Below are 12,256 nucleotides of genomic sequence, written 5' to 3'. Positions count from 1 at the left end.
TGATTGCTGGGGAGCCTACAGTATATGTACAGTATTCCATTATGAATCTTTCTGCAAAGGCTTGATTCTCCAGCACGGTATATGAGGAAGATAATAATAATAATTGATAAGACTTCTTTTTCTGTTTATGCAGGTCGAAATGAGCTGATAGCCAGATACATCAAGCTTCGGACGGGGAAGACGAGGACTCGAAAGCAGGTAAGACAATAGGAGGAATGTCTGAATGACATGAATATCGTGTAAAAAAAACTGAATATGTTACATGTTAAAATCTGAATGTTACATGTTGTTAAAACCTGAGTATCGTCGCTGTTGGGCAGAAACCTTGTATACGTCCAAAATTATTACTTTTAAGGATATTTATAAAACCCACAGACAAAATTAACCACTTTCAACCTGGCATCCCTATTTTGGGTACATAAAAATATTAAATATGGCGATACAAGGTTTCTGTCCGACAGTGACACACACACACACATACACACACACACAAACATTTTACAAAACAATGAAATAAAATGTTGGAAGCAATCATGGAAGCAGCAACACAACAAATGCTGTTATGTAGTACATGAAAGTCAAGGTCAGCCTATTAACTTTCGCCAGCGGCCCCTTGGGACTGATCAGTAAACACACGCACACACACACACACACACACACACACACACACACACACACACACACACACACACACACACACACACACACACACACGCGCACACACGCACACGCACACGGAGCAGGGCATTCAAACTGCCCTTACTTTTAATTTAGTTACAGAAATTATCTCCGTGGGGTGGCTGGGAAAATGAACTTATCCAACACCCATGACCCATTCCAAAACAATATGTTGCAATATGTGTAGTTGTAAAAGATGCACACCTTAAGAGATCTAACGGTACAGCAGCCTTGAGATTTGTCGCTATTCAACAAATCAAAGCATTACCTTCTCTTACTTATCATTGAGCAGCTGTGACGATTAGGGCTGCAACTATCGATTATTAGAGATTATTCCATTGATTAATAAAACATATATACATACAGTATAGGCAGGAAATTCCTTATACAGCTACAGACTCATGGCAATGATAAACGCGAAACAAAGTGACATTTGATAACTGTGTGTGCATTGATCAGTGTGTGCATATGACCAGAAAAGCCATGTGGTTTGTCTCTCTGTGATTCTCCCTCTCAATACAGAATAATCACAGCTGTTTTCCCACATGCATTCAACAGAGTGCTATTGTAGTTACTTTACATGTACGTGACCATGACATTTACTTACAGCCATTTATGCAAAGATATGTGACAATGACATTTAAATATAACTATTTATGTAAGGACAATAATACATAATTTCATGTCTTTCAAAGACGTCTACCTGCAGAGGCCATTAGATTGTGGTGATCTGCACAGATCTTTGCCAATTATCCACTTTACTCTCCACACTTACATACTGAATGTACTGTACCCACACACACACACGCACGGAGCTTGCTTGCGTGCACGCGCACGCAAGCTTCTTTACGACATGGGTGTGATTTGCTTGATTAATACCACTACAGAAAATGAATCCACTCCAAAGAAATACAAATACACATGCAACATCCCGTCATGTAGGGCGAAGGAACACACACATTACTTCCCTTCTACCATTTGCACTGATGAATATTTCATACGAGAACATGAAATGTTTTTGGACTATATGAATGTTCAAGGCAAACTTGGCCAGTGAAATGCCTTACCCAGATCCCCCAAAGAATACTAGACTGGCCAATTTTCATTCAGTACACAGCAGATCACATCTGCGCTCTGTTAATGTGTGCTAAAGGGGCCTGCATCCTCCTTAATCAGTTCACTTAAGTGACAACAACAGACAGTGTAATGCTTTGTTGGCTGTAAGCTTGATGTGTGGCTTGGAGATGCTTCTATAGTAGGGCTTATCTCCCTCAAGTGTTTTCAACACCGATGTGTAATCCACTTTGTACTCTTTGGTTTTCTTGTTTTTTCCTTTTCTTTTCTTTTTCGTAATGAAGGTGTCTAGTCACATACAGGTCTTAGCAAGAAAGAAAGTTCGAGAAATCTCAGCAGCCATTAAGGTACGTTTGGCTTTGCCCAGTTGCAGGGGGGTTTTCTGCCATGGTTACAAGGCTGTTCCTTTGTTTTCCTCCCCTCCCCTACCCCGCAGGTGTCTAGTCACATTCAGGTTCTTGCCAGAAGGAAATCTCGTGAGTTTCATTCCAAGCTAAAGGTATGCGCTTTTCTGCTTTTGGGCTTGTGGTTGCTGTGCGTCTTACTTCCTGTTTCCCATGGTGACAGAGTGAATGCCTGGTGCTCTGATTCCCTTAACCCAGTCCCAGACCCACTGCTAGTCGTAGTTGGCTTCTGATGTCTAACCTCCCTTTTTTATTGATCGATTGCACACTCAAAATCTTTTGCTTTGAGAAATGTATGTATATATATATATATATATATATATATATATATATATATATATATATATATATATATATATATATATATATATATATATATATATACATAAATTTTTGTGTCATTACATTCATGATTTGAACCTGATGCAATTTCTGCATACAAATAATAGTATAAAGAATACAAATGTTTTGTATCAAACACTTCAAAGCAAATGGTGATGTCAGTCATTTTTACGCGTTACTAAATGTCTGAGTCAAAGGTTGGCTCTGTATGTTATGTTCATGTGGGGAAGCATGCTGGCAACATGCATTGGCTGTGGGTGAATGGCTAAAAGCTAGTTCAGAGTTCAGCAGTCTGCTTACACCTCTTATCAAGCTATATCGTAAAGGTGGTGTCAAGACGCATGCTGAATGGGTTCATATTAAAATAACACAGAGGAGTTTTATACCTCTGCTTCCTTTGAAAGAATAGCCACCCCCCAACCCCCCCCCCCCCCCCCCTTATTCCCTATTCTCTCCAGCCGCCATATCTAAGGCATTTAGAGTTCCGAGTGGAGGGTGGCTGCGATGCTGGCTGTTTCTGAAAGGCTGTCTCTGCTCTGTTGCTGTCTTGCTTTGTAATCTGTTGATAACTCTGGGCTCACACATTGACTTGGCTGTCAGTTGCATTCCTTCCTCCTCTTTCAGATGCAGTCATCTCACAACGTTCTCCTGTCAAACATTTGACTGCTAGAAAATGATGTTTACTCACCAGAAACCCTTCTGTAAGATGATAGAAAAGGGAAGACAAAACTAATGCAAAGAAAGTACTCTTCAAATATTGAGATTTAGTTAAGGCATTTAAAGCAGGTAAAGCTTGTACTAAGGTCACATGTCCATACATCCTTCTGCGAGGAAACAACTATACGTTTTGACTTGAACACTTTCACCTTACTCCCAGTATTCAGTGTGGATTTATCTCTCTCTCTCTCTGTGTGTGTGTGTGTGTGTGTGTGTGTGTGTGTGTGTGTGTGTGTGTGTGTGTGTGTGTGTGTGTGTGTGTGTGTGTGTGTGTGTGTGTGTGTGTGTGTGTGTGTGTGTGTGTGTGTGTGTGTGTGTGTGTGTGTGTGAAAAGGTCAGTAAGACCTAAGGCTTTCAATGGGGTCACAAGCAGCGGTTTGAGTGAAAACGGTTGAGAGAAATCTATTCTCATCTAAAGCAATTTCGAGTTCATTGGCAAGGAAATATCCAAGTGCCCCCCGCTCCCTTTACATTTAATGGATACATGATTTATTAGAAATGAGCTCATTATGAAGGTGGCATAGCACTTCAAAAGTACACAAAAGGTTTAAGTAGAAATGTTTTTAGATAAGTTAAAGGCCTAATCTTTCACCCGGCACAAAACGGTGCAAAGCACAGCACAAGTGTCATTGCTAGTTTACAACCAATGCAGTTGTCATTTTCCTACGTTGTAAGTAGCAAATGTACTTGCGACCATCTGTGCTTCCATGGGTGTGTTGGTCTTACAATTAGTTGTGGTCATGCAATATTGGCGCATCACTATCTTAAGGGGAGTGAGAAAAGTCAGAAGTAGTTGCACCTTAGACCAGCTCAAACCTGGTCTAACCTGGTGGCGCAGTATTCATTTCCCTACTATCTATAGAGCGCATCATTCAGATTAAGATGCACGCCTACATACTGTATATACAGTAGGTTCACAACGCACATACTCTCTGCTTGCAATCAGAATCCATCCGCATTTACAGAGTGCCATGTTCAACTCATCACTCATGTTCAACAGTCTCTCTGACATCACTGAGAGATTCGTCATCATTGAAGTTAAAAACAAATATTTAGGGGATTATCCATAATATATTGAATCGGACGAATGCCCAGTAGCATCACCAGCCAATTTTCGGTGCTGGGAGGCATGCAAAACGTAATTTTTGTGTGTGGTCAAAATGGCAGATTTTTAAAGCCCTTGGTTCATTATTCTTTAAGCATAAGAAAACCGTTGAAAGTATCTGTTGCAGTACGTCTTTCAGCACCACGGAGAGTGGAGAGCATCGAGGAGAGAGAGACTAAGATTCTGTTTATTTCTAATATAATACACTTTCATCTTTGAAGAATACTGTGACCCATATCCTTCTGGTTTTCTTTTTCTTTCTCTGCTCAACGTACAGTAACAGGCCATCAGTATCCATTTAGGGACTCAGCTGGAGTGTGCAGCATCCCTGGCATAGGTAGTAAAAATAAAGAACCTCACTAAGAGAATGAGCATGTGATTATTAACTTGATATGTCGAGATATCACAAATGTCTCTTGGACATAGATGTGGACTCATTTCAGGAAAGGTGTGATTCTGAACTAGCCTGGTAAACCCCCCTCCCTCCGGAAATCTCATTTGCATTTGATTTCAGGAAGGAGTCTGGCCTGAAGGCTTGTCTGGGCGTTTCTAGCATAGACATAAAGGTAGACGCCTCCTTCGGCTCTGAAGCGTTCGTATCTCGGGCGCGCTTCCTTGTTCCGCAGGGCTATCCCCAGGCTATCCTTCCACTTCCTTCCGCTTCAGCAGGGCAAGCTGGAAACTTCCCTGTGCGTCACAGAAGGGGGCGTTCGGTAGGCCAATCAGAGGCAGGTGGGGCGGGTCTTTTCTTAAGAGGCAGCCGCGCAGCAACTAGTCAGTTAGACGCGCTGTGATTGGCCAGTAGTTAACGTGATGGGATTGGTCAGTAGTCAAACAGCCCTGCGGAAGAGCCTTGTATTGAGATACCATCTCTACAATGAACTGCAGAGGCCAATGAGGTATCTAGGTTTCTATATCTATGGTTTCTAGCCCGTTCACCAAATGGACGAGCCTATCAGCGTCGTCGCTCATCGTTCTGTGATTGACAGCGAAAGTTGGCCAATCAGGTGGCGAGTTCGAGTGAGCCCGAATGGAACCGAGTGCAGCCTGAGTGCAGCCGACCAAAAACGAACGGCAGCCATCTTTTTTGACCGCAGTGTTTTCTCTTTTAAACTTCAAAACGCTCTCAAACTTTTATTTTGAGGCACGGAATTTACTTTTAAGACATCGTTTGGATAGAATTTAGTTGTTTAACTTCATATATGTGGTCAATTAATCATGACAGAGCCTATTTAAAAAATAAAAATTCAGAGAATCGGCAGGGGCGGACAGTGACACGCATGTATCCGAATAAGGCAACCTATTTTGGGCATGGCCGTCTCAAAAGTCCCGTTGCGTCACATTAGTCTGGAGGTGGTAAAAATGCACTGGCTGAAGGGGAACACTGCTGATTGGCTGAAGGGGTTGTCAGTCAACGGTATTACTCCCGCCCAACTCCAGCCCACAGCCAAATTGCCGAATGGGCTATCATGCCAGACTCACTCCTGAAATAAATTACAAATGAGATTTCCGGAGGGAGGGTTTACCAGACTAATTCTGAACTGCATGTGGAAATATGCCATTGAGGGTGGTCCACCTCCTGTTCGCACTTGATGTTTTTTTTTGTTTTGTGCAAGCTATTGTTTGACATTATTCTATAACTTTCGGCATTGTGCGGCCGTTCTTTTGATGCCAGAAGTTGGGATACACACAAGCATACCCTCAACTTGCCATCATGTAAATAGCAATGTGCAAGATGCAGGTGCACCTGGCTCTTAACCACATACTGTATACTTCATTGACCGGAGTAATCCAGGGATCTATACTAGGTCTTTTTCCCCTCTACACTAAATATATTACCTGAAAATTGCCAATCTACAAACTCACAATATGTCACATCACATGACGCTACAACGTGACGTGTTGTGAGCTTGTAAATGTGCTATTTTTGCTGAATGTTCGCTCCAGAATAGGGATGCTAGGGTTCATGTGGTTAAAGGGAATGGGAGATGGCACTCTGATTGGTTTAATCCATGTTATGCCCCAAACACACCCATGACTAATTTGGAGACTAATTCCAACCCTTTTGTGCCTTGTGCCCTACTTTGCGCCCAGATTATATGCTGTTTAATTTTTTTTTACATTCATTTGCTGAAACTTTTATCTCATTCCCAAAACTCAAAGGAATCCCAGGACAATACAATCCTTTCTCATAACACTATACCACCTGTGCAAAAGAATCTATAGCAATCAAAATGATAACCAAGTCAGTCAATTGCTACAACAAGTGTCAACAAATGTATTGCACCTTCTGATCATTGTGTAAACCCTGACACTCAAAATGCTAATTATTTGCATCAAAATTGGACAGACTGTGGACATGGTGTTGCTTTCAATGTAAAAATAAATTGATAATAAAATATTTATTATTTCTCTTTAATCTAGTATTATTTATTTATTTTCACTGCTGCACAACCAATCGCCCAGTACAGACAAGTTCTGCTTGACTGTCATTGGGCATCCATTCTCTCCTCCCTGTCTAACCGTGCTCGTGGCCCTGGTTAACACCTGCTTCTTGCTCCATTTTTACGTAGGAACTGTTTACTGGAAGCTTTTATATATGTTTTTGAGTAATGTGTTCACAATTGTCTCATGTGGGATGGAGTCTCCATTACTCTTCAGTTGTGTGAAGGGACGTTACTCACTCCAACCAGCCATCAAGCTGGCCTCAGCTTTTGTACAATCATGATGCTCAATGTGATTGTACATAGTATTTTGCATGCAATGATTTACCCAATGAACAACTAATAATAATAAACTTTATTTGTATAACACCTTTCATGACATGAAATGCAGCTCAAAGTGCTTTACAGAGCAAGAATACAATTAAAGAAAAAGTACAAATATCAATGTCAATGCCAATGGGAAATGGACGTAGCCAAAAAGGCTCTATGCACAGCAGCCATATTGGAAAAACTTTGGGCCCCTTCCTTACTTCCTTCACAGGTGTTACCAATGGTACTAATGAAGGCTCCGTTCCATTTAGTGTAGCACAGTGGTTCTCAAAATGTACACACCCGTAAGGGGCCATTTTGGAAGCCCCTCAAGGAACCCTGAGAGTGTTTCCAGTGAGCCAACATGCACAATATCAGCACCCTTACTCTGTTTGACCAGAATGGAACAGAGCCTTCATTAGTATAGTATCATTGGGTAACACCTGTGAAGGAAGTAAGGAAGAGGCCCAATTTCTTTACAACATGGCTGCTGTGCATAGAGCCGATTGAGAAAGAAAATCTGTTTTGACTGGAATGTCAAAGTGGAGAATTGCATCTACTGTATGACAACTATTGGCCAATTGCCTTATTGGTGTGGGGTTTTGAGGCACTGCTAAGAGCATGATTTTAGCAGAGTTTCAATAAATGCATTCAAGCAATTAAGAAACACTGTTACTACCAACAATTTAGGTGGACACGCCCAAATACACTTGTGCCATGCGCTTTAGACCTGTGCCATAGTTCATTTAAATAGGGCCCTAAAAGGTACAAATTGTATAAATATAAATAGTTATTGTGTAGTTATTTAGTTATCTAAAAAGAATGTCTAGTAGACATCATTTAAGTGGAATGCACTTTTAAAAGCATACATTGATTTGAGTGGAATGAAATGAAATGTACCTTTAAAGGCATTCATTCATTTGATTGGACTTAAACTTTTAAATGATGAGAGGTTGAACTTGAAATATAGAATCAAACAATGAGTTGTTTACATTTACTGTTCAAACTAAAAGGAGTTTCACATTGTCAGTCACATTGGGTGTTGGTAGGCGGTTGCTGTGGTGTAATAAGTAGCGGTTGCTAGGGCATTGATAGGGCAAAACAGGTGGCTGCTGTAGTGTATCAGGCAGTTGCTAGGACAACATCAGGGAAGGACGAGGGGGTATCCAACTGTATAATAAGTGGTTCAAAAGTAATTAACTATCAAGCAATTAGGAAAGGGGGTGAGGCTAAGATTGTAGCAGTGTAGTAACTGATAAAACAACAATAATATGAAAGGACAAACAAGCATCTATACAATATACAGTAAATTAAGGAAGGTTGGCAGGAAAAAGGAAAGAAGAGATCAAGAAAGAAGGTATAAAGGAAGGAAGGAAGGAAGGAAGGAAGGAAGGAAGGAAGGAAGGAAGGAAGCAAGGAAGGAAGGATGGATGGATGGATGGATGGATGGATGGATGGATGGATGGATGATTTAGGGCGGTTGTGGCTCAGGAGGTAGAGCAGGTCGTCCAATGATCCGTGGGTCGGCGGTTCGAATCCCGGCTCCTCCTGACCACATGTCGAAGTGTCCCTGGGCAACACACTGAACCCTACATTGCCTCCAATGATTCGGTCGGCGCTCGCTTGCCACCATTGGTGTGTGAATGTGGGAAAAAGTGGGGACGCTGGCGTCGACTGTTCGCCGCTCCACCTCCCAATGTCCCCCACCTGTATGAATGAATGAACCATTGTAAAGCGCTTTGAGCACTTGTAAAAGCGCTATAAAAATGCAATTCATTATTATTATGGATGGATGGATGGATGGATGGATGAAGGATGGATGGAAGGAATTAAAAAATGTATAGATAAGGATGAAAAAGTGAGAAAGAAATAAAGGAAGGAAACAACATGATATGGTGTAAAAACCTACGGTACATGTTGATAGAACCAGCATACCTACAGTATATTGAATATTAATGCACTCAAAGAGTAGAGCTACTCCGCACCGCTACGTGTGCGAACCAATCAGCGGCTGCTAGGGGCGAGACCGGATGTAACGCCATCGAGAAGCGCTTATTGTCTCCGCCAGGCCGAAAGGCATGGCGAGAGAGTATGTTTTGCACCCTGTCCGTTCGTCCGTCCGTGTGTGTGTCCGTCCGTGTGTCCTGTCCGTCCGCGAGCAGCTAATCTCCGGCATCGTTGGCCCGGTCGCTGCGAAACTGTGCACACACAGTTCCTCTTTCACATGGGCCTGTTATAGCGCCACCAGGAGGCCGATTTGTGCAAATCCCATTTTTTTATATTACTCCTACAGATTTTATCCAAACGTCATGCAAATCGGTACACAGAATCTCTATAGTCATGTGATCAACACGGATCTGTCCGATTTCCCATTGGCTAAGGTTGGCTTCCAAAGTTTGCAGGATTGGTCCGTTTTGAACAAAATGCCTCAAATCATCAACGCCGCTTGCGATTTCACTTTTTGTAGTTGCGTTGTAATTCTTTCATGATTAACCATGGTTGAATAGTATACAAAAGAACTGCTGCAGCTACTATACGTCATGTAGACACGTCAATATGATTGGTTGATAGACGGTGATAGACAGACGGTCCCATCCAATCACCTGCCAAGTAGCTTGAAAAAAAGCCCCTTCATCGATTGTGCTACCGAGGTCCCAGATGGAAGTAGCCTGTGAAACAAATTTGACGCAAGCTTCTTCCATCTGGCGGAGTCAGGTTAAGCACACATAGCATAACTTATCAAACGTTTCAACTAGGTCTGTTCAATTCCAAAGGTAGATTTAAAGTGTGAATGAAGTTTCTAGGTAAAAAGTAAGAGGTAGTTAGAGAGGTCCAAAATTGTGGGCGGAATAATGAAGAGCAAGAATAACATTAGTGGGCTTGGCAAGCATTTAACAGATACATCAACTGAGAACTGTCTTGTTGTGTACTGTGCTGACTCTACAGTACACCTGGAAACTGTGCAACTGTGTACCTGGATGATCAGAGATCATTGTTGTTGAGTCTATGTGACAATATTGTTTGTTGTGTACAGCCCAGGTTACTATAGGGCTGCAACTAAAATAGCCGATCTACAAACTCATATCGTGTTGGATGGGTTGTGAACTTGGTAGATCGGCTATTTCCGCTATTAACAAAAAAAATAACAAAAACAACCCCAATCGATTATTTTTAGTAAAACCGATTGTCGATTTGTTTTTAATAATGAATTAAACTGATTAGTTTGTTTAACTATTGCACTCCTAATTGTTTATTGTGCTCAGCCCAGATTATTACATAATTCAACTGCTGGATAACTTGTCACAGACAGACAGAATGCACATTTAGACTAAAACCTTCTTTCTTTGTATTTAGGTTACCAGTATGGTAAGTATTTATTTATCTACTCATTTATTGTGCCTGTGCTCCTGGCTCCGCTTTAACCAGACAGCGCTGTTTCTGGTTTAGTAGCATGCTTCTGCCATAGTGACACCCTAGCTGCTGTCCAGTATGTGCCCAGTTTGTGACCATCTCTGTGTGTCGTCATACTGTCGTCATACTATAACTTAATCCCACTTTACCAGTGACTGTTGCCAGCATGCTTGCCTTCAGCTTCTGCCACCAATCTGCCACAGGGTCACCATTACTATAGGGGTGGTCCAAGTGAGCACATGACCTCTGTACATGTATTGTATTGAGCAACGGCTAGTTTGACTTTATATGATTGCATTTACACACACATCCAAGAAAGAATGATTGTGGTTCGGGCAGAAGCCTTGTATCTTCGTATTTCACCTTTTTATGTTTTTCATAAATGAATGCCTTATTTCATACTTTGTCATATGACAGTGTAGTGTACATGTAGTGAAAATAGATGATTTACAAGCTCGGCTATATTCTCTATAAAAACAAACAAACTGTGACCTATGACGATATGCCCAAAATATGGACACCAGTTTGAAAGTGGTTAAGTCTGTCTGTGGGTTTTATACATTTTTAACCAATGAAAAGTATTCAAGTAACAAGAGCTTGTGACTAAATAATAGCTACATTGGATCCATTGGAACACAGGTTCTTTTTTTCCTTTTTTCTCCATTCCTGAAAAAAATATGGTTTTGGACATACAAGGTATTCCGCCCAACAGCAACCATACAACTATTGCGTTTGAATGAAACTCATATTGGACTATTTTGACAGAACACATTCAACACATGTACTTAATTGAAAAGCTCCTCTCGTCCAAGGATGAATGAGAGCTGCAAAAACGCTCACAGCCTTGATCTAAGAGCTACTGAAGGAGCTTTTATTGAAAGCAAACTCCAGAAACATGTCACTGTTCCAATATATCTGGGAGCTGATGGTGGTGGTAGATTGGTCAACAAGAAAGAACTTTATTTTAAGTGCATACCTGTACTAACCATTGTGTATTGAAATTCAATATTCATTGTTCGTCACATTCCTTCTTTGAAAATACACTTAAATTGCTTTGGCAACAACGTCTCTCTTAAACTGCTTGCTGTTAATTGTCATGGGAGAGAGGTCGGTAGTGCTTTGAATGTGTTGTTAAGAGTATGGTGGTGTTACTTGTGCATCATGCCACCCCGCCCCACATCTCCTGTCTGAGTGCTAAGCCTTTTGTGACTGTGCTGTTAAAGGATCAGAGCGTGAAGGACAAAGCCCTCCAGAGCATGGCCTCCATGTCCTCAGCTCAGATCGTCTCTGCCACGGCAATTCACAACAAGCTGGGCTTGCCAGGCCTCCCGCGCCCGGCCTTTCCTGGAGCAGGGGTAAGAGCCCCACCGGCAAACCTATTATTGATCCACCTTGACCGGCTTCACGGAGGGCTGCCACTGGGCCAGCTGCATTGACACCCTGGCCAAATCGCATTACACACCACAGCTTTGCACAACTGCCCCTATCAGATAAGCAAGATCAAAAGGAATGGTAGTCATGATAACTACATCTATTGAAGGTGTAACCAAGTCCCATTTTGATCTCTGATTGGCAACAGCTGTGCAGAATAATTGGATGCATCGTTTTTTGTTTGTGTATTTACTTATCAAATATTCTAGTTTTGGCAGGGTATGATCTCGACCGGTCAGCCAGGATCATCACAAGAGTGAGTATAATAGTGTGCTCTCAATACAAACAACAACTTGAGTCATACATCTGTCCCATTAGTCATTAATGACTTAACTGTATGT

General features: G+C 41.6%; 1 protein-coding gene across 1 annotated transcript in view; it reads left to right on the top strand.

Moving 5' to 3' along the window:
- tead1b (TEA domain family member 1b) overlaps nucleotides 1-12,256 on the top strand; it is a 58,917-nt gene that overhangs the window by 36,892 nt on the left and 9,769 nt on the right. The window contains exons 4-8 of the mRNA XM_080431229.1: nucleotides 134-198; nucleotides 2,037-2,099; nucleotides 10,428-10,439; nucleotides 11,708-11,839; nucleotides 12,125-12,171. Of these exons, the coding sequence (XP_080287355.1) occupies nucleotides 134-198; nucleotides 2,037-2,099; nucleotides 10,428-10,439; nucleotides 11,708-11,839; nucleotides 12,125-12,171 (319 nt within the window). The remainder of the gene's footprint in view (nucleotides 1-133; nucleotides 199-2,036; nucleotides 2,100-10,427; nucleotides 10,440-11,707; nucleotides 11,840-12,124; nucleotides 12,172-12,256) is intronic.

Source organism: Gymnoscopelus braueri (assembly GCF_963280865.1).
Source record: "Gymnoscopelus braueri genome assembly, chromosome: 1".
In the NCBI taxonomy this organism is placed as follows: domain Eukaryota; kingdom Metazoa; phylum Chordata; class Actinopteri; order Myctophiformes; family Myctophidae; genus Gymnoscopelus; species Gymnoscopelus braueri.
This window is presented reverse-complemented; position numbering and strand designations above follow the sequence as displayed.